The sequence below is a fragment of the Lepus europaeus genome, chromosome 12 (assembly GCF_033115175.1).
Source record: "Lepus europaeus isolate LE1 chromosome 12, mLepTim1.pri, whole genome shotgun sequence".
In the NCBI taxonomy this organism is placed as follows: Eukaryota; Metazoa; Chordata; class Mammalia; order Lagomorpha; family Leporidae; genus Lepus; species Lepus europaeus.
In genome coordinates this window covers 22,483,731-22,510,940 of record NC_084838.1, presented here as the reverse complement: position 1 = coordinate 22,510,940, position 27,210 = coordinate 22,483,731, and the positions used below count along the sequence as shown (strand labels likewise).

Here is a 27,210-nt window from a genome sequence, read left to right as displayed (position 1 = left end):
ATTTTCTGCTCTGGCAAATGGCCAAGATGGAAATAAATATCCCATTTCCACTTTGATGAAAAAATAATTTAAAATACTTAGAAAATTTTAGCCAGAGTGCAGCAGGACGCACTCCTGTCCCGAGAGACCAGGCTGAGCCCCCACTGATATGAGGAATGCCTTATTTTCTGCTGACCACAGGGGGACTGTTTGAACCGCCACTAGGAACCCCAGAAGGGCTTTTGTTTCTAAATGCATCACATCAGCCTAATTCGGGCCGATCCCAGCCTTCAAGGGTCACGGGGGCAGTGGCCCTGCAGGTTGCACTGGGATGATGGGCGCCCCCGCGGGGACTCCGGCTCTCCTCGCTCTGGCCGCCAGGCCACTCCTCCCTCTCACACACCAGTGGGCCCTTAGTGAGTCGGTTGTGCTCTTCCTCTGGGGCGCTGCTTTCCAAAAGGCCAGCGCTGTGGCCGTAGCGTCCTTCAGACTCTTCCGGGAGGGCAGCTTGATCCTCATGAGGGCTGCGCACCTGCCATCCTTGACTGATCCCGCTGTAGAAGGGATGGTCGGGCGCCGTGGGAGGCCGAGGGGCCCCACAGGAGCGCCTCCAGCCGTGCTGGGCGGCAGCCACGTCTGGCCCATGGCATCCAGCCCTGTCCCGATCTCGCAGGGCCTGCCCGCCGTGCTTCTCCCGCTCGGGGTTGCAGGGTGCCAAGGCGCCAGCCAGGTTCCCCAGGTTCCCCGCACTATCGCGGTACGGGAGCACCACCAGCTTGCTGGGGGCTGTGGCGGGGAGACAGGGATGCGGCGCCCACGAGGCGATTAACAACTCTTGTAGGGGAAAAAAAATAAAGTAAAAAAGCAAAATACAGGCTGGCGCTGTGGCTCAACAGGCTAATCCTCCGCCTAGTGGCGCCAGCACATCGGGTTCTAGTACCAGTCGGGGCGCCGGATTCTGTCCCGGCTGCCCCTCTTCCAGGCCAGCTCTCTGCTCTGGCCCGGGAAGGCAGTGGAGGATGGCCCAAGTGCTTGGGCCCTGCACCCCATGGGAGACCAGGAGGAAGCACCTGGCTCCTGGCTTCGGATCAGCGCAGCAGCCATCGAGGGTGAGCCAACGGTAAAGGAAGACCTTTCTCTCTGTCCCTCTCTCTCACTGTCCACTCTGCCTGTCAAAAAAAAAAAAAAAAAAAAAAAGAAAGAAAGAAAGAAAAAGAGACAAGCATCTGCCATGCATGTGAGCGATGACAGGCTCACGCAATATGCTCAAGATTCCGGTAAGTTGAGGAAGAGTAAATGCGCACAGGACAGGAAGAAGCTATGTGAGCCGCAGGGGCAGGGGCAGGGGCTGAGGGGAGTGAGAAAGAGCCAGCCTGGCGCTGGCACAGACGGGACAGGGACATGGGTGATAAGGAGCAGCCAACTTTCTTTTTTTTTAATTATTTACTTGAAAGTCAGAGTTACAGAGAGAGGTAGAGACAGAGAGAGAGGTCTTCCCACTGGTTCACTCCCCAGTTGGCTGCAATGGCTGGAGCAGTGCTGATCGAAAGCCAGGAGCCAGTAGCTTCTTCCAGGTCTCCCACTCTGGTGCAGGGGCCCAAGGACTTGGGCCATCTTCTACTGCTTTCCCAATCCATAGCAGAGAGCTGGATCACAAGTGGAGCAGTCGGGTCTCAAACTGGCAGCCTTATGGGAGGCTGGCATTGCAGGCTGCGGCTTTACCTGCTATGCCACAGCGCCGGCCCCAGTAGTTCACACTTAATGAGCGCATAGATTTGAAGTTTGTTTCCTTGTGTTAGGTCATTTACTCCTAACCTGTGTGCCTTTGAGCCAATTAACTCAAATCCTCTGGGCCTTAGTTTGCTCATAATTATTTTTGAAATTGAGATAAGAATGTGTTCCTGACCTCCTGTTCACAGATGTGGAGAGTCAGGCACGGGTAAGTTGAATGTTGTCCAGAAGCAAACAGTTGATGGACGATAGAACCAGTATCCAATGCCAAGCAGTTTGGCGCTGGAGCCCTCCCTTGGCTGTAAACCACCTGCTGTATACCATTGCCAGCGATGACAAGGCGAACTGCACACTTTTATACCTTACTAGTGTGAAATGTGAGGGGCCACAACCTTCTGGGAGACTGATTTGGCAATGTCCCAGTAACTCCCAATCAGAGGAAGACTGGGGAGTCCCGGATCAGACCACAGCTGTGCCCACCCTACCAAGCCCAATGGCCTTGACTTAGCGGTCATTAAGTTTTGAGAGGCTGGGGCAAGGAAGAAAAAACAATAACTTAGGCATGAGGATACGTTCTAGGAACGAACCTTAGATGCAGTCCTTAGTTCCTGGAACTCATTGGAAACAAATAGGCAGATTTAGGAAACCTTCGAAGTGGTCTGAGACATAAGGGGGCCTGTAACTGTTAACAGTTCAACAGACCTCCTGCCTTTCGGCCCCTGCGCTCGCCCGTCAGGAAGCAGGTTGAGGAAGCGCGAGGAGAATAATGAATAAAGGTGGACTTGGAGAGGCCAGAGGCGGAGCCATGGAGAACCACGGACAAGGGTTTTCTTCCAGAGTACAATCAGGGCCTTTGTGCCTGCACGCCGGACGTCACTATGCTGGCGCTGTCTCCCATTCTTTCTCTATCTGAATGGGAGTGTCTACTGAGGTCTCCGCTGTGTGTTTTATATTTGTAGGGTACAAGTGGGGAGAATGAAAGAGAGTGACTGAAAGGTCCCAGGCCCTTAAGGAGCCATATCCAGGCCGGCTGGAGAACGCTGAGCATGACCCGGTAAAATGAGCTTTGAGCTCTCCGCAGGGACTCCACACAGCCCTGCTTCATCTCCTGAGGTGAGACTGAGGGAGTCCCGCGTGTGTGAGAGCAGAGGGAATGGTTATCTGGTGCCCAGATTGGTAGACTGTGGCACAGACTCTAGCTCGTCACCAAATTGCATTTCTGTTTCTTTCTGGACACCCTGCTGGGCTGCATTTCTCGGCTGCTTTCTAGTTAGACGTGGCCCTGTGCCAGAGTTCTGGCTAGTGGACATGTTTTTCCGTTTCCCATGTGCTGGCTGCCTGGAAGTAACTATCCCGGGTAACTTGGAAACCACACGTTGAAGATGACGGACTCTCTCCGTGACTGTGTGGAGTAGAGTACCCTCCCTGCCTTAAGAAAGTGACCAAGAAATAAATCTCTCAGTGTCAAGCCACTGAGATTTCAGGATTTTTTTATTATAGCACCTGTAATTTTTTTTTTTTTAATGACAGGCAGAGTGGACAGTGAGAGAGACAGAGAGAAAGTTCTTCCTTTTCCGTTGGTTCACCCCACAATGGCTGCTGCAGCCGGCACACCGCGCTGATCCAAAGCCAGAAGCCAGGTGCTTCTCCTGGTCTCCCATGTGGGTGCAGGGCCCAAGCACTTGGGCCATCCTCCACTGCACTCCCGGGTCACAGCAGAGAGCTGGACTGGAAGAGGAGCAACAGAATCCGGTGCCCCAACCGGGACTAGAACCCAGGGTGCCAGCGCCACAGGCAGAAGATTAGCCTAGTGAGCCTTGGCGCAGGCCTATAATTTCTTTAACAAATACAACCTAGAAGGATATCCATGACATGTGAAATACGAAAAACTTGTGTTTACATATAGAATACTCCCGAGTATATATGTTATGTGTAAATATTAGATATGTGCATGTGTCTCTCAAGAGTAAAAGAGTAGTAGCTGCTGTTTTACTTCTACTGCTTAAATCTTGTGCAAAATGTCTTCTGTGGCTCCTGCTTCCCCAGAACTAAGTGGGAAGTAGTAGTTTCAGCTTAACTAAGTTGACTTAAAAATAATATCTACCATCTCTTCAATCACCATATTCCTCAAATTTAGAGTTACTGATAGTTACAATTTCACAGATGATAGTCAACTATCATCTAAATCAAATGGTATAATTTTCAGTTTCTTTCTGCTTCAAAAGATACATACTTTGGGGCCGACACAACGGTGTTAAAGCCCCAGACTGCAGCACCGGCATCCCATATGGTCACAGGTTCGAGTCCTGGCTGCTCCACTTCCAATGCAGCTCCCTGCTAATGCACCTGGGAAAGCATCTGAAGATGGCCCAAGTCCTGGGGCCCCTGCACCTGAAAGAAGCTCCTGGCTCCTGGCTTCAGATTGGCTCAGCTTCAGCCGTTGTGGCCATTTGGGGAGTGAACCAGCTGATGGAAGACCTCTCTGTCTCTACCTCTCTCTGTAACTCTCTTTCAAATAAATAAATCTTAAAAAAAGATAAAAACACTTTTCTTCAGAATTATGCTAAAATTAAATAGGCAGAAATGGTTATACCAGAATCCCTTTTCTGGCTTTTTGAGTACCAGCATAGGTTGCTTCTATTTAGAGACAAACACGAACAATGGATTCACTGGGGGCCAGCATTGCAGTGCATGGGTTAAGCTGCTGCCTGCTATGCGGGCATCTCATATGGACACCACTTCAAGTCCCAGGTGCCCCACTTCCAATCCAGCTCCTTGTTAATGCTCCTGGGAAAGTAGTGGAGTTCCAGGCTCCTGGCTTTGGCTAGGACTAGCTGTTGCAGCCACTTAGGGAGTGAACTAGTAGAGGGTAATACCTCTGTTACTCCCTCTCTAATTCTGCCTTCCAAATAAATAAAATAAATCTTAAAAAAAGAAAACGAAGGATGGATTGGTTATATTGATAGTTTCATTATAGATGGTGGTCAGGTTAAGATGCCATGAGAAATTGTGGGGAAAGCCTGCACACGGGAGCTGTCACACACACTGTCTCAGAATGGTTTTTCTCTTTCATGAGAAGAGACAGGGCTATGATTGTTGTTAGGTAAGACATACTCCATTCTTTCTGCCCCTTCCAAGAACTGCAGACCGAAGCCCTCTGTTGAGAATTTGGTTGGGATTATTATCCTGTGTCTAAGAAGTATTTGTTAAAGGTCCTTTTAGTTTTGATTTATCTAATTATTTCTCTGTCTAGGAAAAGCTTATCTCAAGATTTCTAAATAATATTATATACATACACACACACTCACTATAGAGCCTGTGTAAACAACAACAACAAAAAAAAACAGTTCCACACTTGTAAGTGTGCCCTGAGAGGTGGCTTCACCTACAAAATCAAACAAGTACAGAGTGCTTTGTACGTGCCAGATGGTTTTGAATTCTATATCCGGGACTGCCTCCCATAGGAGTGACGTAAGCATCCACCGACAGCCCTGACCTGTGGCCTGTGAGGAAACTCCTCTTCTCTGGAAGGTGATGAATGGTGGTTAGAGGCTGTCTGCAAACAGCAAAATCAGCCTTACCCACCAGAAGAAGGCTTAAAGCTCTTCTGGTTTAGGCGCAATCTTACCAGAGCTTTAAGAAAGTAGAATAGGGGTGGGTGTTGCGGTGCAGCAGGTTAAACCGCCACTTGGGACACCAGCATCCCGTATCAGAGCGCCAGTTCAAGTCTACCCACTTGGCTTCTGATCCAGTTTCCTGCTAACGCATCCTGGGAGGTGGCAGATGACAGCTCAGGTGCTTGGGCCCCTGCCACCCATGTAGGAGATCTGGATTGGATTCTAGGCTCTTGGCTTTGGTCTGGCTCAGCCCTGGCTGTTGTAGGCATTTGGGGAGTGAACCAGTGGAAGGAAAATCTCTCCCTGTCTGTGTCTGCCTCATAAATACATACATACATACATACATACATACATACATAAAACTTTAAAAAATTTTTCAAAACTCTCTAATTTTGCCCTCGGCTTTAGGTCTTGGTGTTGCAGGGTTGCAGCTGGTGATTTTCACTTCTTGACTGAGAGGCTCAAACAGAGACAGAGATGCATTTAAAAGGTTTGTGATTTCTCTGTGAATCTGGAAGACACTTTGAATCTTGTAATTATTATGCTAACTGATACATTTCAATATTTTACTTACAAAGATGCTAGTCATAGGGCAATTAGACATGACAATTTAAGACAGAAACACTGAGAATATTTAATAATTGCATTTTATTAATGTCTGAGCAAATTAAATAATTTTGCTACTGAATTTTCACCAAAAACAATGAAATATGGCATGAATCACTGCCCTTTCTCCATTTCAAAAAAACCTCAGCCGGGTTTGTCCATCAGCTCTACCAGGGACTTTTTCATACGTGAGACGTCGTTTCTTGAATTGTGGTAGTTCCGAGTACATGAAACCTGTTAAAAAGAGAAAAATAAAAACCATTTTATTGTTTATAATAATAAAATATAGCTCCCCCTCCCCCAGCTATTCAGGTAGATCTTCTTTGATAACTATCTAGAGTTGTTAAAATTTCCAGTCTGGGATAAAATAACTTTTTTTTTTTTTTTTTGACAGGCAGAGTGGATAGTGAGAGAGAGAGACAGAGAGAAAGGTCTTCCTTTTGCCGTTGGTTCACCCTCCAATGGCCACTGCGGACGGTGTACCTCACTGATCCGAAGGCAGGAGCCAGGTGCTTCTCCTGGTCTCCCATGGGGTGCAGGGCCCAAGCACTTGGGCCATCCTCCACTGCCTTCCCGGGCCATAGCAGAGAGCTGGCCTGGAAGAGGGGCAACCGAGACAGAATCTGGCACCCCGACCAGGACTAGAACCCAGTGTGCCGGCACCACAAGGCGCAGGATTAGCCTGTTAAGCCACGGTGCTGGCCTTAAAATAACTATTAAAAGTCACATTTTAATCATAAATGCTCCTGCACTGAATGACTCAGTATTTTAATTAATTTATTTTTAATTTTAATTAATTAATTTATTTGAAACGCAGAGTTGAAGAGAGAGGAGAGACAGAGAGAGAGAGAGAGACATCTTCCATCTGCTGGTTTACTCCCCAAATGGCTGTAATGGCCAAGGCTGCGCCAGACTAAAGTCAGTAGCTTCTTCCAGGTCTCCCACATGGAGTCAAGCACTTGGGCCAACCTCTGTTGTTTCCCAGGCACATTAGCAGGGAGCTGGATCAGAAGTAGAGCAGCCAGGACTCGAACTGGCGCCCCTGTGGGATACTGGCACTGCAGAGGGCAACTTAGGCTCTGTACCACAGCAATGGCCCCTAGAAGGTAATGTTCAATACACATATTTGTATGCTCATGCCTTGTACCAACAGTTACATCTCCCAGGACTTCAATTTCTCTTCATGAGTGAGAAGTTAGACTACTTCATCTCTATGGTATGTTTGAAGGTTTCTAATACATCCTCATTCATTAGCATACAGGTTAGAAGTTCACTCTGACAGACTTTGAATCCAAGCCAAAGACATACTGACTGCTTCCTCTGTATCTATGTGGTGAGAGTATGTAATTATGTCAATTCCTCAATTTTTCAAAAAAATTTTTAGTTTGCCTTTTCTATTCCTGACTGCAGATTTTTTCCCACCTGATTATTTTTCTCATATATTTATATTCTCTAATCTGTAGGAGATCATATTCACTAAAGACATATTTCTTCTTGCAGGGTAATGTTCTCAGGAATCTGTCTGGAAATTCATATTTGGCATGTTTACAAACACGAACAATGAGATACAACACAGAAAATATTAATGATGATAAGATCCTAGTCCTTCACTGTGAAGCTTTGGAGAGCCTCGGCTGGCATCAGGAGCGAGCTGTTAAATGTTTAATAACCGGGGTTGGCACCATGGCCCAGCAGGTTAATGCCCTGGCCTGAAGTGCCAGCATCCCATATGGGCACCAGTTCAAGACCCGGCTGCTCCACTTCCCATCCAGCTCTCTGCTATGGCCTGGGAAAGCAGTAGAAGATGGCCCACGTCCTTGGTCCCCTGCACCTGCGTGGGAGACCCGGAAGAAGCTCCTGGCTCCTGGCTTCGGATCAGCGCAGCTCTGACTGTTGCGGCCAATTGGGGAGTGAACCATCAGATGGAAGACCTCTCTCTCTCGCTCTGCCTTTCCTCTTTCTGTGTAACTCTGGCTTTCAAATAAATAAATTAATTTAAAAAATAATAATTTAAAAAGGCAGAGTTTCTCTTTTATTTAAAAAAAGAATACAAGATTTTCTGGGCTCCTCTCAGGCCTCACAAAAGGCAAAGGATCTGTGCAAAAGAGATGCTGTGCAGCTTGTTCTTCCCCCCACTTCTCTTTGTCCCCATGGTGATAAGGCCCCATTTGTATGGCATTAAAACATAATATTTTGTTCTAGATGATCAGGTCAGTGCACTAAAAACCACACAGAAAGAAAACGTGTAATTCATAAAAATGAGAAAACAGAATTGTCCTTTTAACAAGTTGCAGGGAGTGGCGCTATGGTGCAGCAGGTAAAGCCACCACTGCCTACAATGCTGGCATCCCATATGGATGCTGGTTGGAGTCCCGGCTGCTCCACTTCCAATCCAACTCCCTTCTAATGTGCCTGAGAAAGCAGCAGATGATGGCCCAAGTGCTTGGGCCCCTGCACCCACATGGCAGACCAGTTAGAAGCTCCTGGCTCCTGGCTTTGGTTTGGCCCAGCTATGGCCATTGTGGCCATGTAGGGAGTGAACCAGCAGATGGAAGATCTCTCTTTCTCTCCCTATCTCTCTGTAACTCTGTCTTTCAAATCAATCAATCAATCTTTTAGAAAAATCCATCTAAATGGAGCTAATAGTAGAACCTAATAGACTTGTTAGAATTAAACAACCTACAATAACACAGCAAAGCCTGGCTGGGCTGTTGCTGACCCAGCAGATGAGAAATCTTTCTCTCAATTTCTCTGTTTCTGTCTGCCTCTCAAATAAATATTTATATATAAATACATTTTTTAAAAGAAGTAGATGTATACTCTTTGTATTTATTTCTCTAAAACAAAACCCAGAAGTTTTGATTTTCTCCTTAATCCAAAACTTTCTGTATAAATTAAAATGAGGTAATTAGAACAATTTTTTTCTTAATTTGGAAATGGGTTTATCTATTAAAATTGAGAATAGTTTTATCGACCATTAAATCGTGTTACCTGTTAATGATTCCTTGTCTCCTGAGTTAGATGAAGATTCAAGGTGCCTTTTCTGACCTAAACTTTTCCCAGTTCTTTGGTAGAAATAAAGGCTACGGTTGGATTCTTTCTGATTTACATTAGAAGCCGGAGAAAAATCTAAACTGGGAACAGATGGTATGTCTCTCCTGAAAGTCTTCTCAGTTGCAGCGTCTGAACTTTCCCAAGGGAAGCCTTCTAACTCGTCTGGTAGATACTGCTGTTGATCAGCGAATAGATTACTTTTCTGAGAGTACCATTTGTTACACGTAGTCTGCTCCATGCCATATTGCAAGCTGAATGAATGAGTCTGTGGTTCCCACACATTTTTCTTAAGGTTCAAATGAGGAGATTGAGAGCCCATTAGTGAAAAGATGGGGGCAAATACTTCCTTGTCTTTGGAGCCTTTTGCTTCATGTATCTGCTTTTTATGATCATTTATAAAATTAGGGGTAGCTCTCCTCTGAGTGTCAATTGGTGGTATTGTGGATTCACAATTTATTTGTGTTAGACCCAAAGAAAAGACATCTGAGCCTGAGTCATTCTGGTTTAGAAATGAGTTACAAGCTGCTTTCCTTGATTCCAGATTAATTAGACAAGGATTATTCTGTACTACGTTAGGGTTACGACTGAAGTCTTTCCAGTAGTTGGTCTGGTTATAAGAACTTGCAGATGCTAAAGTGGGAAGCATTCCTCTTAGTTCCTCATGAAAAGTGTTATAAGTGGTGTTTGTGTCTTCTCGTGCTCTCTCTCCTAAATCTGAATATTGGTAATATTCATTATATCGTTCAGTGATAGGGTCTGAGAAGTCAGAAGCTGAACTCTGATTCTTGTATTCCTGAGGTGATGAAATCTGAGGTGATTTAGTTACGGAAGAAGAATTAATCTTGAATAAGGAAGTGATGCTGCAAAAATGCTAAAAAATTTAAAAATTAGTCAATATAATACAAATAATAAGTTTCATACATATAAATGATTTTTATCTATGCAAAATATATATAAATAGTGTATCCATAGATATTACATTGATCCATGTATTAAGAACATAAAATCATTAGGTTCCATTAAAAGAAAAACATAATTTGCATCTGTTTTCTAATCACATATAATGGAATTTTTAATAGCCTTTTTTTTTTAGAGCACCGTTTGGTTCACAGCAAGTGTAACAGAATTTCTAGTTAAATTAATTATATATGAGTACTGTTTCTTTAAAATAATAGCAGTAAGACTAAAGTTCTAATTACTGGCCTAATGAAGGTCACCAGGACTGTTTGGAAGAGGAAATGTGAATTCATGTAAATAGGATGCATAATTTACTATTTGTGGCGTAATAATATTTCAAAATGATTTAAAGTGTGTTAACCTAACTGAATCATCTATATGAAATACATTTAAAATATATAATGTGGTTGATAGCTAATTAAGAATTCTACAGCTAATGAGAAACTCAGGTCAAATAAATCATGTCTCTGTGAAATCCAAAACAATGAAATTTTCAAACCTTAATTTTGAAAACTCTATGGTAAAAATAGATTTTCAAGTGAAAGGACAGAAACTGATACAAGAATATGGATCTCAAATAACTAACCTTTAACACTTTTTCTGGAACTTCAGGTAGGACTTCCTGAAGTTGACACAGGTTTGCTAATAATATCCAGTGCAGAGAAGGTCCTTTATTTAACATGAGCTGAGCCACCAGTGGATTAATGCATGGGAAATCAAGTAAATACATCTCTTCCTAGAAAACAGTTTAAAGAATAATCAATCAGCCACTGCTCTTTTGAAAGACCATTTTATTCTACTCTAGCAGATTAAAATTTTTGTCATTACACCAACCACTTAATTTGGGACACCTGGACAAAAAATTGTTATCAGAAAAGAAATTCAAGCATATGGATGAGGGCATTTTAAAAGTCATGGGAAAATGGAATTAAAAGATAAATTTATTTTGGTGCAAAAAATTGAAATCTATGCATAATTTTTCCATAATGTAATTCCCATGAACTTTTTGAAGACCCCTTTTATTTATATTTGCTTTGTAAATATCTAATTTATACATTTAGGAAATAAACCTTAGATGGTGAAACTTCAAGCCAAGATTTATCCAACCAATCATGAGGTTCTTTCTTCGAGGTCATTAAATTGTGGTCAGCAATTTGTCGAATTATCAATGCAGTCTCTTCTACTCCTGGGGCAATTATAAGCTAAAAAATATATTTTTGTATGTTATATTATAGAAAAGATAAGGAGGCAAAATGTAATATTAAAAAATAGTCTTTAGCTAGAAGAGAAAATTTTAAAACAGCAGATTCTAATCTTTAAAGTATATTAAATATAATTGTGAATTTATCTACATGAAACTCAGGACATTTTATTTGTGAGGCTAATTTTCTTTCCTTCTTTAAATATGATATCCTTGTGTTTTCCAATATTTTGGAACTAAATTATTTTCCTTCACTTTCTTTTGACATTTATAATAAAATCATTTATTTGGTGTTCTATTTCATCTATAATAGAAGAAGCAGCAATTTGAATACATCTGTAATATTTAATATTTTGCTTTTTCTAGGTTAAACATCAGTTAACTGAAAGTAAGAATTTTTAAAATATAGTACAATATTTTTCAAGAAGTTAAAAAATAAAGATTACATTTTGTAAATGTAAAACTATTCTGAAATAAAGTGTTAAAAAAGAAAAAAAGATACTTATAAATGAACTTGATGTCATATTAAAAAAAGGTATGAATTAAAAGTAGTCATATAATCTTGGTATATTTGATTCTAAGACATCCCTGCCAAAACTTTGTGTGTGAGTGTGCAACTTAACCCTGAAAAGGAGTTTCCTAATAATCTCCATTTCCTGTCAATTTTTAGGAGCCAGGGACTCCATCTGGATCTCCCATTTGGAAGGCAGGGACCCAAGCACTTGGGCTGCTAATACTGCCTTTCCAGGTGCATTAGCAGGGAGCTGGATCAGAAGTGAAGGAGCCAGGACTTGAACCAGTGCCCATATGGGATGCCAGCGTCACAGGCTCAACCTGCTATGCCCCCTGTTATTGTGTGTTTTCAACATCAGAGTTTGAGGCATTTCTGGGATATTCATGTTGGTATTTCTAGGAGACTGCTAGAATGTAGGTGTAGACCTGAAGAAATATCAAGGTAAGTTGGAAAATTATACTCAGGAATGAAATCTACATCTATGGGAACATCTGAGTTTATAAAGGAAGGAATATAAAGTGGCAATAGAAGAGCACTGAGTCCTAAACTTGGACAAATATCTAAGTGTCAGAACAGGATGCTGAAGAAGAGGGCCAAGAAAGGAGACTGACTTGAAATTAACAATTTATTAACACACTGTCATATGTCAAAAGATTTCCATTTTACAGTAGATAAAAACTTAGTATATACTGCATAAGGAACATTTTTGATGAAGGACTGTTTATTTTAACCATATCCTGCAATGTTTTTAAAAATATTTTAAGTAGAAATTAAAAAACAATGATTTAAGTTTTAAATTCATTAAACTAAAAGCTTTTAGAACAGAAAGTTAAGTGGTAAAAATATTTATTAATTTGAAACTGTTCTTTATTGGGATTTTAAGAAGTTTTTAATATATCCATTTAATGTTTCTTCTTAGCAGGCATTCAGATTTGAAAATAATTTTCATTTATGAAAAATACTTACAAACATACATATTGGAAAAGAATACCTTTACATCCAGTTCTTCAGATTTTAGCCCAGATGAAACCAAAGCTGCATAAATCAGCGCTAGATGATGAAGTGTCATCTCTGTAAGATGGTACCTAAAAAGAATTATACTAATACATTTCTACTCCTTTGACAACTGATTGTATTTATTAAAAGTTCATTTTGTTTTCTGTGTTTCATAATGTTACCAGAATAACCTGGCTAGGACAATACGAGTATGGCAGATTCACGTTTTCTTTTCTTTTTTTTTTTTTTTCTTGTCTATTCTGAACTTTTTTGACAAAACACTTCCACCTCCATTCCTTAACAACACTGTTAAATCTAGGGGATGCTGAGGGCAAGTGCATGGGGAGTTGTGGGGGTGTGGGGACAAGTCTGACCCATCTCTTCACAGACCTCAGGATGACTGTATGACAAAGCCTAACCAACTAGAATACTCCATCCCCCTGGTCAAAGTACCAGGTTGATATGAACACTTGACTAGAACTGGGATACCTAGACTCTTCTTTGGGGCTTTTTCCCGAACTAGAAAATGTATTCTTTTTTCCCTTTTATAGTTATTAAACAGACCAGATGTGAGTCTTGACCTGTGGGTGGATATCTCTATTACGTTTACCAACTGAAGGTATTCTTTGCAACAGAGGAAATTACTGGTTCATATTACTTAGAATCCCCAGGAAATGCATTTTTGGATCCAAGGGCTCAAAGTCATTGAGATAATAGCGCTCTTCATTTCTTGGTTTTTCATTCCTGTGAGATGGCTTCTTCCTCAGGTAAGCTTCTTCCATTAAGAGTGGTTCACTGTACTTAAACTGTTTATACAAATAATGTGGTTTTGGTGAATACCTGCTTTACTACTTAGTGTGTCTACAATTTCTAAATGTGTTAGGCAGAGGGTACCTAAATCCTGGGTACTATGTGTCTGATGAACTTTCCTTGTAGACAAAATTTTACAAGTGTTCTCACAACTTGTGGTTAAAGAATTTAAACATGTCCTATGTGACACTATTAGGAGAGAACTCTAGGAAGCTTCGTCTCAGTTTTCACTGGATTTTGCCCTAAGAGCTTTATCTCCCTGCTAAGTTTGCACTATAAAGCTTTGTAAACTTACACTGTGGGGCCAGCACTGTGGCTTAGCAGATAAAGCTGCAGCCTACAGTGCTGGCATCCCATTGGGGCACTTGTTTTAGACCCTGCTGCTCCACTTCCCATCCTTCTCTCTGCTATGGCCTGGGAAAGCAGGGAAGATGGCCCAGGTCCTTGGGCCCCACACCATGCGGAAGACCTGGAAGAATCTCCTGGCTCTTGGCTCCTGGCTTCAGATTGACGCAGCTCCAGCTGTTGTGGCCATTTGGGGAATGAACCAAAAGATGGAAGACTTCTCTCTCTTTCTCTCTGCCTCTGCCTCTCTGTAACTCTGCCTTCCAAATAAATAAATAAATCTTAAAAAAAAAAAAAAAACTATAGGATTTTTTTCCCAGTTTTGGTGATCAAAAGAAAGACAATGCCAAAAATATAAGTGCAGGTAAGAGAAGATACAAGTTTGGAAGAGATAGAGAATATAATGAATAAATATTTGAACATGTTAATTTTGGTCATGGCCGTGACCTGAGTTCTGTGAGTCCTGAAAAACCACGGATTCCACAGTGGCTGCAAGGACCCCTGGTACTCTTCCTCAGACAGGAACTAATGGCATGCACTACTAAGGTCATTCCAACTATTTATTTTGTATTTTGAATTTCTCTCATTTGGTTAAGACACCTACGTTTCAATTTTAGGTACCTGGATTCAGCACTCAGCATTGCATAGCTCCTGACTCCAGTTTCCTACTAATGCAGACCCTGAGAGGCAGCAGTGATAGCTCAAGTAAGTGGGTTCCTGGATTGGATTTTTGGCCCCTGGTTTTGGCAGGCATTTGGGGAGTGGACCAGTTTTTGACAACTCTGTCTCCTTGTCTCTCAATAATTTAACATTAAATTAATAAGTTAATTTTAAAAATTAACAAAAATAAATTAGCAATAAATTAATTTAAAAAGTATATATTATAAAGCTATAGAAGTGACATGCATAGAAGCTTAAAAATCATTATACATTTTTTTTTGACAGGCAGATTTAGACAGTGAGAGAGAGAGAAAGAAAGAGAAAGGTCTTCCTTTTCCGTTGGTTCACCCCCCAAATGGCCGCTACGGCTGGCGCGCTGTGCCGATCCGAAGCCAGGAGCCAGGTGCTTCCTCCTGGTCTCCCATGCGGGTACAGGGCCCAAGCTGGACTGGAAGAGGAGCAACCAGGACAGAACCGGCGCCCCAACCAGGACTAGACCCCGGGGTGCCAGCACCGCAGGCGGAGGATTAGCCTAGTGAGCTGCGGCGCCGGCCAAAAATCATTCTATTTTATAATAATATGTTATTGTGAATAAAAGATAACTCTTCATATCCTGAATATAAAAGCTATCTCTGAGTACCACATAATTACTTTTTTTCACAAAAATCTGATTAAAAATAAGCCTGAATTTTCTTTTTTTTCTCACCTGTACTTCAATTGCACCACTAGAACTTATAGATAATAATCTGAAAATGATTTTTAAACTGTCCAAATCAGATATTTACACAGAACTGTTTCAGATTCTGGACAAAGTTTAAAATGCTTTACAAGAAAGTTCCAAGCTTAAAAGGCCTTAGAGCCTTTATTATTCTTCAAAATGAAGGTTTTAGGCTGAATTATTATTTTACTTTTCAGTTGTGATAAATAAAAACTTCGCTAAATGACTTGCTAGAGATTATTTGTTGATAGAAGCAATAAAAACACAAGATGTTTAGATTCTTACATTCTAACTTATACTCATCCTCACATGATAATAATTGTACAGTGGGTAAATAAAATAGAAGAATCAGAAAGTCAATAAAGAGAAAATATCATACAGGTAATGTCAAAGAAGATAGTTTTATATCATGTAATTGTTTTCTATTCTTTTTATGATAATTAAATTAAGGAATGTGTTAAAAATTTCTATCTTGAATGATGTGGCTCTGTAGGGATAAAAAAATGAGTAAAACTAATTTCCAATTTGGTAGGAAAGATTCACTCATTCAATTAAGGGATATTTACCAAGCATCTATCAAGTGAAAGCAATGTGCTCAGTGCTATAAGACAAGTACTCCAAAAAGATAATACAGACATACCACAGATGAGGAAAAGAGAACTAAGGAATGAAAGGATATAAAGGTCAGACAGAGAGCACAGATAGACCTGATACCTGTGTGCACGAGTGGCATGTTAAGGAAAGGCGGAATAGGAAAAGTGATATTTGGGGAAAGGTCCTGAAAGATGGGCAACATTTCACCAGATGAAATAGCAGGAGGAAGGGGAAAATGTTTTAGGAAGAGAGAAATTATGAGCAAAAGTAGAAGTGGGTAACCAAGAACATGTACGCAAGGCATTGAGCAGTTCTTTCAGTTAAAATGGAAAACCCATGAAAACTAAGCCTAAAAGTAGAGGCTGCCATCTTCTTCTGAAGACTTTGAATATTAAAGTGAATAGTGCATATGCATTCAATAAATAATGTGTAAGTCAGTGAAGGCCTCTTATCAGAGTGAAATAATGAGTCTTGTTCTAGGAATACCAATTGACTCTATGATAGATTTTGGACAGGAACAATGAGAGGCATCTGGAGGTGTGAAAACAGTTAGTAGTCTCATAAAAGTTCATCTACAGGGGCCAGCGCTGTGGCGTAGCGGGTGAAGCCACTGCCTGCAGTGCCAGCATCCCATATGGGCACCAGTTATAGTCCTGGCTGCTCTACTTCCTTTCCAGCTCTCTGGTCTGGCCTAGGAAAGCAGTAGAAGATGGTCCAAGTCCTTGGGCCCCTGCACCCGTGTAGGAGACCCGGAGGAAGCTCTTGGCTCCTGGCTTCGGATCAGCACAGCTCCATCCATTGCAGCCAATTGGAGAGTGAACCAGCGGATGGTTGACATTCTTTCTCTCTCTCTCCTCTATTTCAAATAAATAAAATAAATTAAAATTAAAAAAGTTCATCTACAATATGACATTCTGAACTAAGACACTGTTAATAAGTGGAGGAAGAAGATAGATGGAAGGGAAAGTCCAGTATTTGAATCTATAGGATTTTTTTCCCAGTTTTGGTGATCAAAAGAAAGACAATGCCAAAAATATAAGTGCAGGTAAGAGAAGATACAAGTTTGGAAGAGATAGAGAATATAATGAATAAATATTTGAACATGTTAATTTTGGAAATTTGTGGAATATCTTGATGAAAATAACAGAAAATTAAAGATGCATGTCAGGAATTCTAAAGAGAGACTGCAATTGCAGAAATAATAATAATAATAATATAGAGAGAGATGATGACTAAGCTATAGGAGGAGTAAAATTTCCACTGGATAGATAGGAAAAAAAGAGAACTCAACAAATATGTTTGGAGACTGGGACGAAGAAGAATAGGCAAAGACAGAGATCTTTTACAGACAGAAGAGATCAAAAACATTTAAGAGTCACCTACATGGAAAGTTTCAAGAAAGAAAGCACTGACAACTATGTAATACTTGAGAGCACTGGAGTGCCTGGGTTCAAGACATGGCTTCACTCTCCATTCCAGCTTCCTGCTAATATGCACCCTTAGAGGCTGCAAGTGATGGCTCCAGTAGTTGGGCTCCTGCTGCCCATGTGGGAGACTTGGATTTAGTTCCTGGCCCCTGAGTTTGGCCTGGTCCATCCCTGGGCGTTGTGGGCATTTGGGGGCCAAACCAGTGAATAGGAGATCTCTGCTTGCCTGCCCGTCTGCCTTTCAAATAAATAAAATGAATAAAATTTTAAGACACTTTAAAGCAGTGAAATATTAAAATATTTTTGAGATGATGATAACAAAGTCATGAGTGACCTTTGAGAGACAGAGATCAGTCTAGAGGTAGGGGGAAAAGTCAAATGGCAGAGAATAAAAGGAGAAAGTTAGAACATTTGGTTCATAATGCTTAGCGGTAAAGGCAAGGAGACACACACAATGACAACTTGAGCTGGTGTTTCGGAATGGATTTTTTATACTTTCTCAATTAAGCACATTAATGAAACAAAGCAGAGCAAGATGATAGTCTGTTTATAAAATTTTAAACTGAAATGATTTAAGGCTGACTTCTCTTTTACAGACAAGCTCAGTATTTCAAAGTAATACAATATTAAAGCAGCAGCAATTCTTAGTGAGATGGGGTGGGGAGAATGATTGCACAGGAGAACATGTATTAGCTCCAAAATTCCAATTTATTTTCCTATGACTATTCCTCCATCTTGAGAACCTCTGATCTAAACTAGATGAGCAAGCAGAAAATTTGCATAGCTATTTTTATTTAAAAATGAATAACTTAATATGAATACGACTGGATGAAAAAATGTTTACTTACTCTGAATTTAGTGTTTCTTTTTTGTATAAAATTAGCCAACAATAGCTGTACTGGAATGATAATGCCATAAGTCTCATAATGATATTATCTGATGCCTTCTCACAATTCAATTCTTCTAGGTTCTATCATGAAATAAAAGATTCGTTAGTCGTTATGAAAATATTATAATATTTCAAGAATATATTATATATAAATGATAACCTGAAAAGAAGCATGGGATAGAGCTCCATTTCACAGAAAAATTAAAATCACATAGGAAGTAGTAGGGGAAAAGCCATAGTAAATGTAAAACAGCTAATGGTAGCTTCAACAGGAACATTTCTCAACTCAATCAAGGCAAATTCACAGCCAGCATCTTATTAAATTGGGAAAAGTTGGAAACATTTCCACTAAGATTCAGAACCAGACAAGGATGCCCACTTTCACCAATATTATTCAATGTAGTCCTGGAAGTTTTAGCCAGAGCCATTAGGCAAGAAAAGAAATCAAAGGGATATAACTTGGGAAGGAGGAAGTCAAATTATTTCTATTTGCAGATGACATAATTCTATATATAGGGAACCAAAAGACTTCACAAAGAAACTATTGGAACTCATAAAAGAGTTTTTGGGCTGGAGCCGCGGCTCAATAGGCTAATCCTCCGCCTTGCGGCACCGGCACACCGGGTTCTAGTCCCGGTCGGGGCGCCAGATTCTGTCCTGGTTGCCCCTCTTCCAGGCCAGCTCTCTGCTGTGGCCCGGGAGTGCAGTGGAGGATGGCCCAAGTGCTTGGGCCCTGCACTCCATGGGAGACCAGGAGAAGCACCTGGCTCCTGCCTTCAGATCAGCACAGTGCACCGGCCACAGCACGCCGGCCACGGCGGCCATTGGAGGGTGAACCAATGGCAAAGGAAGACCTTTCTCTCTGTCTCTCTCTCTCACTGTCCACTCTGCCTGTCAAAAAAAAAAAAAAAGAAAAAGAGTTTGGTAAAGTGGCAGGATATAAAATTAACACAAAAATCAATAGCCTTTTTATACACAGACAATACCATGGCTGAGAAAGAACTTATAAGCTCAATCCCATTCAAAATAGCTACAGAAAAATTTAAATACATTGGAATACATTTAATGAAGGAGGTGAAATATCTCTACGATGAAAATTACGAAAGATTAAAGAAAGAAATAGAAGAAGACACACACAAAAAAAAATGGAAAAATCTTCCATGTTCATGGATTGGAAGAAACAACATCATCAAAATGTCCATACTACCAAAAGCAACTTGCAGATTCAATGTGATTTCAATCAAAATACCAACAACTTTCTTCTCATATCTAGAAAAAATGATGCTGAAATTCATATGGAAACACAAGAGTCTCTGAATAGCTAAATCAATCTTAAACAACAGAAATATAGCTGCAGGCATCATAATACCAGATTTCAAGACATACTATGGGGCAGTTATAATCAAAACAGCCTGGTACTGGCACAAAAATAGACATAGATCAATGGAACAGAATAGAAACTTCAGAAATCAATCCATGCATCTACAACCAACTAATCTTTGACAAAGGAGCTAAATCAATCCCTGGAGAAAGGACAGTCTCTTCAACAAATGGTGCTGGGATATTGGATTTCCACATGCAGAAGCATGAAACAAAACCCCTACCTTACACCTTATACAAAAATCAACTCAAAATGGATCAACGATCTAAATCTATGACCTGATATCATCAAATTGCTAAGAGGAGAACATTGGGGAAACTCTGTAAAACATTCACATAGGCAAATCAAAGCCAAAGTAGACAAATGGGATTACACAAGTTGAGATGCTTCTGTACCGCAAAGGAAACACTCAGCAAAATGAAGATGCAACCGACAGAATGGGAGAAAATATTCTCATACTATGAAACTGATACAGGGTGAATACCCAGATCTATAAAGAGCTCAAGAAACTCAACAATAACAAAACAAATAATCCAGTTAAGAAATGAGCAAAAGACTTGAAAAGGCATTTTTCAAAAGAGGCCATTTAAATGGCCAACAGGCACATGAAAAAAATTCTCAGAATCATTAGCCATCAGGGAAATGCAAATCAAAACCACAATGAGGTTACATCTCACTCCAGTTAGAATGGCTCTTATACAGAATCAAACAAACAATAAATGCTGGTGAGGATGTGGAGAAAAATGTACCCTATTCCACTGTTTGTTGGTGAGAATGTAAACTAGTATAGCCATTTTAGAAGACAGCTCAAAAAGCTGAAAATAGATCTACCATATTACCCAGCAATCACACTCCTGGAATTTACCCAAAGGAAATGAAATCAGCATATGAAAGAGTTATCTGTACCCCCATGTTTACTGCAGTTCAATTCATAATAGTTAGATATGGAATCAACCCATATGTACATTAACTGACTGGATAAAGAAACTGTGGCATACATACAGCATGGAATACCACTCAGCTGTAAAAAAAGGATGAAATCCCATCTTTTATAACAATATGGATACAACTGGAAATGATTATACTTAGTGAAATAAGTCAGTCACCAAAAGACAAATGCCATATGTTTTCCCTGATCTGTGGTAACGGAGTACCAAAAATGTAATGTATAGGAATGAAATGCACATTTTGAAATTCAATGATTGTTTATAGCTCTTGTCTCTACTGCTGAGGAACAGTTTTTTTTTTTTTCTTACTATTTGTTGAACTTTTTACTTAGTGTAGGGTTAATTTTATGAATAAAAGTTAACTGAAAGTAGATCATTTTAAAAATTAAGAGAGGTAATTCGAGAGGAAGGAGGAGGAAGGGTGGAATCCTGGATAGGAGGGATATATATATATATATATATATATATATATATATTCATGTATATATGAATTACATGAAATTAGTTTATTTTAAATAAAGTAAAATAAAATACTGTCAGTTTAAAGGTTGAAAAAAAAAAACTCCAGACATCCTAGATATGAAAAAAATAGGCTACAGAGTGACCCAATTTTGGCAATTGGATCTGGCTATTCCAAAGCTAACAGAAAATACATTTAAAAACCTACAGATGATCTTCCCTGCATGCTTACTTTAGGGAGATGAAAAAGCAGCAGTTAAGGAAGTTCTTAGGAATCTTTATCTAATAGTCTGGAATTCCCTTTTCCTTTAACACAAGTGATTTTTGATAGAGTGAGTAATTCAAGAAATATCTTTCCTCTAATCAATAAATTATGTAACTGTGGGTTAAAACAGTTGGGACAAATGGAAAAAATAATTGTTTAAGAACTTTAAATAAGACTGTATCTCTTAGAAACCTATCAAACAGAGCTCTAGTTTTCTACCTTACAGTTCTTACATGGTAATATCTGCTCAGTAAATTGGACTTGTACATTACAATATCTGTCATTAACTTAACTTGGTACCATCAAGCCTGGTTACTATTCTCCACTCCCACCTCATTAATTTCTTTGCAATTGGTACTCCAATCAAGAAAACACACCAGGAAGATTCAGTCAAGACTATATATATCTTAAATTCTAAACTGTGCAGGTTTTTGAAGAGAATTTATCTCTGCTTAAAAACCAGCTTACTTGGGCCCATGTTGAGGCACAACAGGTTAAGCAGCTGTCTGTCATGACTGCATCCCATATGAACACTGGTTAGAGTACTGGCTGCTCTATTTCTGATCCAGCTCCTGCTACTATGCCTAGAAAAGCAGCAGAAGATGGTCCAAGTGTTGGGCCCCTGCCAGCCCTGTGGAAGACCTGGATGGAGTTCCAGGCCTCTGGCTTCAGCCAGACTCCCACCTTGCAGCCACTTTGGGGAGTGAACCCACAGCCAGAAGAACTCTCTCTTTCTGTATTTCCCTCTCCCTGTAACTGCTTTTCAAATAGATAAATAAATCTTAAAATAAATAATAAAATCAGCTTACTTAGAGGAAAATTCTTGTCTACCTTAGAGGAAATTCCATATTACCAGTTATCAATTAATATATAGTGGGTGGGATATGCTTTTTAAAGTTTCCAACACTGTAATGTTTCTATATTTGCATTTAAAAATAGGTCAACATACAATAATAATTTGCTTTTTAAAAATGTTATAAATTGTGACATCAAAAGAACTTAGTAATAATCAGTTTTATACACTGATGATTGTAGTACCTACAACCCATCTGCAAAATTTAAAAGAAGTTTCTGATAAATTATGTTAAGCTCTTTATAAGAAGATAAGAACAAATCAGCTGGTTATGTATATTTTTATTTATCTGAGTTTAATATTTTTTTACTAAATAGTTTTACCTGCAAAATGACAGCAGTGTGTTCATCAATTGTCACCACTACATAATGCTCTGTGCTTCCAAAGAGTTTTAATGACTCACTGTAGCATCTCTCCACCAGTGTGATATTATAACTGTAAAACACAATATTCTTGAAAAAAATGAAATAGTTAAGAAAAAATTTTTCAAGAAAAGTTGTATTACCCTCATGTATGCTAACTTATTTGAAATATTGTGCTTTTTCTTTCATAAATCAATTTATTCTGTTTTACATACTTGAGGAATGAAATTATGATTTATTCAGAATATAAAATAAATTAGTTTAGATGTGTTGTCTTGGCAATGTATTAAATATTATTTCACATAATACTATTACAACTGTCTGACCAATTTATTATAGTTCTTTGAATAATAATTCATGAAATCAAAACACTGTGTTATAAGACTAAAACATTCAGCATTTGTCATAATTTTCCTTTTCCTTAAATTTGGCCTTCATTTTAATTGCTTTTTATAAGATCATAGTTTTCTATGAATGCCCCCTAGCCTTAAGGTATAAAAAGCAAAGGCATGGAATATAGGTTTGCATTTAACTAAGATCACAGCACGCTATCCTTCCTTGATATACAACCCAAGGTCCAATATTTCTGTCACAACTTGTTTGCTATAATAAAGTGTTTCATGATTTTAAAACACTCAATGTTGGTATGACCTTAGAACTAAAGATCTAAGAATTGCAGAATTAATTTAGTACTTCATAGTCCTATTTCCCAGGTAGTGTTTAAAGTCTCCCTAAACAAGAGGGCCAGTGTTGTGGCTGGTGGGATAAACTACCACTTTCGATGACACCAGCATCGCACATGGGGGTGCCAATTTAAGTCCTGGCTACTCCCTCTCTAATTCAGCTTTTTGCTAATGTGCCTGGGAAGGCAATGGAAGATGGTCCAAGTACTTGGACCCTTGCCATCCATGTGGGAGAACAGGATGAAGTTCCTGAATCCTGGGTTTGGCCTGGCCCATATCTGGCTGTCACTGTCATCTGGGGAATGAACCAGTGGATGGAAGATGATGCTCTCTCTCCTCCTCCCTCTGTCACTTTGCCTTTCTAATTAATTAATTAATTAATTAAATATTTTTTAAAGTTCCCTACACAAGAATATTCATTCTCAACATAATCTATTAACCAAAGATATGAACATAAGATTTACAAGAAAAAAAATTTCATATTTGCAGGTAACAAAAGAAACATAAATAAAATATACAATTAAGTAACAATTAAATATTATTTGCCCACAGAATTGGTAAACATTGCCATAAAAGATGATATTCAATAACTATGAGGGGATAGTACAGGAAGAGAAGTATAAATCTATATACAGTCTCTGGAAAACTATTCTTATGTGATATAATTCCAGGCTTGAATCAGAGAGATACAGTGCCACAAGAGAGCATAATATATAGCCTTACAGAATATGCATACATCTTTACTACAATTAGAAAACCAATAACCTACTTGGATTCTAGCAGTTGAAGTATTTCTGGAATATTAAGAAGTCCATCAGATGCAAAAAACACGTATGGAATCTGAATTTCCAAAAGGAATTCACCAAATCCATCCAGTGAAGTGTTTCCTATAAGAGAAAATTTATAATTATTTCTCTTTTTTTTTCTAATCCTCTTCCTCTTTCTCTCTCTCATTCTCCATCCCCCATCCTGTCTCTCTCTTACTAAATATGAAAATAATAGAAGGGTACTTCAAAAAGTTCATTGAAAAGACATTATTTTTTAAAATATTTATTTATTTGAAAGAGTTACACAGAGAGAGAAGGAGAGGCACAGAGAGAGAGATCTTTCATCCTCTGGTTCACTCCCCAATTGGTCGCAACAGCCAGAGCTGTGCTGATCTGAAGCCAGGAGCCAGGAGCCTCCTCCAGGTCTCCCAGGCAGGTGCAGGGGCCCAAGGAATTGCCCAAATTCTATTGCTTTCCCAGGCCATAGCAGAGAGCTGGATCAGAAGTGGAGCAGCTGGGACTTGAACCGGTGCACATATGGGATGCTGGCACTGCAGGCGGCAGCTTTACCCGTTATGCCACAGTGCCAGCCCCAGACACATTATCTTTTAATTTCATTTTCCCACAACTCTTTGCCCTCTTTTTTAAAATTTTATTTGAGGGTGGTGGAGAAAGAGAGGGAGAGGGAACTCTCATCAGCAGAAGCAGGAGCTGGAAATGAAGCCTAGGCACTTCAATATGGGACAGAGGATTTTTTTTTTTTCCACAATTTATTTGAAAGGCAGTTGCACACGCACACACACACACAGAGAGAGAGAGAGAAAGAGAGAGAGAGAGAGAATCTTCCATCTTCTGGTTACTCCCCAAATGGCAATAATGTCCAGGTCTGGGCCAAGCTGAAGCCAGGAGCCAGGATCTCCACTTGGGTCTTCCAGACACAACAGTGGGGAGCTGGGTAGGAAGAGCACCAGCTGTGACTCAAACTGGTGCTCATAGGGGAGGCCGGTGTCACAGGCGTGGCCCAGCCCAAGGCACCACAACACCAGTCCCATGGGACACAGTACGTTAACCACTAGGCTAAAACCTTTTGAAGTATCCTTGTAGGTTTATGTTCAAGGAGTAGTATAAAAATCATAATCACTGTAAAAAAGCAGAAATCAGAATATGGAAAGATCTGATGGAGAAAATAAAAGCCATTTTATCCTTCTTAGAAATGAGAGTTAAAGAGTTTATTAAAAAAAAAAGAGAGCTTAGTGGGCTGGTGCTGTGGCACAGCAAGTTAATGTCCTGGCCTGAAGCGCTGGCATAGCAGCTCTCTGCTATGGCCTGGGAAAGCAGCAGAAGGAGGCCCAACTCCTTGGGCCCCTGCACCTGATGTGGGAGACCTGGAAGAAGCTCCTGGCTCCTGGTTCCTGGTTCCTGGCTCCTGGCTTCAGGTCGGCACAGCTCTGGCCGTTGCGACCAATTAGGGAGTAAACCATCAGATGGAAGACCTCTCTCTCTCTCTCTCTTTCTCTTTCTCTCTCTCTCTCTCTCTCTCTCTCTCTGCTTCTCTTCTCTCTGTGTAACTCTGACTTCAAATAAAATAAATCTTTAAAAAAAATAGAGCTTAGTATATATATCCAGACTTTTTTCTATATTTTTGCTTGACTATACTCACACATGCCATCAGTATAAAAAAAAGAGAGAAAACATGATCACTCTCTACCAGAAACATGCTTTCTTCACTTAAATATATAGAGTATATTTGCTATATAAATATATACTGATATGCAACAAAATTTTAATTATCTATAGTAACGCTTAGGAGAAATATTTTACAGAGAAGCAGGAAAAGAATAAATATATCTCAACAGATAAATGGGCAAAGACATAAAGAGGCAATTTACAAAAGAATGTCTATATAAGATCAATCGTAAATGAAAATATATGAATAGTCAAAGATACATAAATTAGTACAAATATAAAACATTTTCTACTTATAATTCTTCAAGGATTGAAAATAGTAATAATGGGGGCCAGTGCTGTGGTATAGTGGGTTAGGCCTCCCCACAGCAGTGCCGGCTTCCAATACGGACACCCATTCATGTCCCAGCTGCTCCTCTTCAGATCCAACTCTCTGCTATGGCCTGGGAAAGCAGTAGAAGATGGTGGGAGACCCAAAGGAAGTTCCTGGCTCCTGGCTTCAGATTGGTCCAGCTCTGGACATAGTGGCCTTTTGGGGAGTGAACCAGTGGATGGAAGGCCTTTCTCTCTCTCCCTCTGTAGCTCTACCTATCAGATAAATAAATAAAATATTTAAAAATATTAATAATGGGGTCGGAACTGTGGTATAGTAGGTTAGGCCTCCACCCACAGTGCTGGCATCCCGTATGGGCACTGTTCAAGTCCCAGCTGCTCTTCTTCCTATCCAGCTCTCTGCTGTGGCCTGGAAGGGCAGTGGAGGATGACCCAAGTCCTTGGGCCCCTGCACCCACATGGGAGACCCAGAATAAGCTCCTGGCTCCTAGCTTCAGATTGGCTCAGCTCTGGCCATTGCGGTCATTTGGGGAGTGAACCAGCGGATGGAAGACCTCTCCCTCTGTCTCTCCCTTTCTCTGTAACTCTACCTCTCAAATAAATAAATAAATATTTTTAAAAAGATTAATAATATTTATAGTACAGATAGGGGAAGGAATATTCTCAGACTTTCTTCATACACAAAAATGTGGACAGGATTCCTGGAAGGCTATTTGGCAATATATCAATGTGTATATACCTTTGACCCAATATTTCTTTTCACTTCTTAGAATTTGCAACTCTTACAACAAGTAAATAAAGATACATCATATATAAGCAATTATAAATTTTGTAGTAAAATAGTGAAAAATTAAAATATTGTAATGGCTCCTAAGTAGGAAATTGGTTAGAATAAAATAAATGAGTTTATCTTTAAGAGAATGAAAGAAGTTTTATGTAAATTGGAATGCTTCTTAAATTTTATCCTCTTGTGTTCCCACATTTCAATTATTTAATCAATTAAATATTCAATTCTACATATCAAAGACTCCAAAGAACAGCTGTATTTTTAGAATTGGGTTGAAATGTCTCACAGTCTATTTAGATTTCCCACCCACATTTGAAATGAATAGAAAATAATAGAAAATGAATAGAAAATAGAAAAGTATTCAGAGATAAACTATGACTAAAAAATATATGGGATTTATGGATCTGAGAACTCACAGTCTTAGACATGAGTTGGCCGGCACCACGGCTCAATAGGCTAATCCTCCGCCTTGCGGCGCCGGCACACCGGGTTCTAGTCCCGGTCGGGGCACCGATCCTGTCCCGGTTGCCCCTCTTCTAGGCCAGCTCTCTGCCTTGGCCAGGGAGTGCAGTGGAGGATGGCCCAAGTC

General features: G+C 40.0%; 1 protein-coding gene across 1 annotated transcript in view; it reads right to left on the bottom strand.

Annotated features, from left to right (window-relative positions):
- Nucleotides 1–6,066: 6,066 nt before the first annotated feature.
- SHOC1 (shortage in chiasmata 1) overlaps nt 6,067–27,210 on the bottom strand; it is a 68,308-nt gene continuing 47,164 nt past the window's right edge. The window contains 8 exon segments of the mRNA XM_062206935.1: nt 6,067–6,167; nt 8,925–9,858; nt 10,531–10,680; nt 11,015–11,146; nt 12,651–12,744; nt 18,058–18,179; nt 22,327–22,438; nt 23,818–23,935. Coding sequence (XP_062062919.1) covers nt 6,067–6,167; nt 8,925–9,858; nt 10,531–10,680; nt 11,015–11,146; nt 12,651–12,744; nt 18,058–18,179; nt 22,327–22,438; nt 23,818–23,935 — 1,763 coding nt within the window.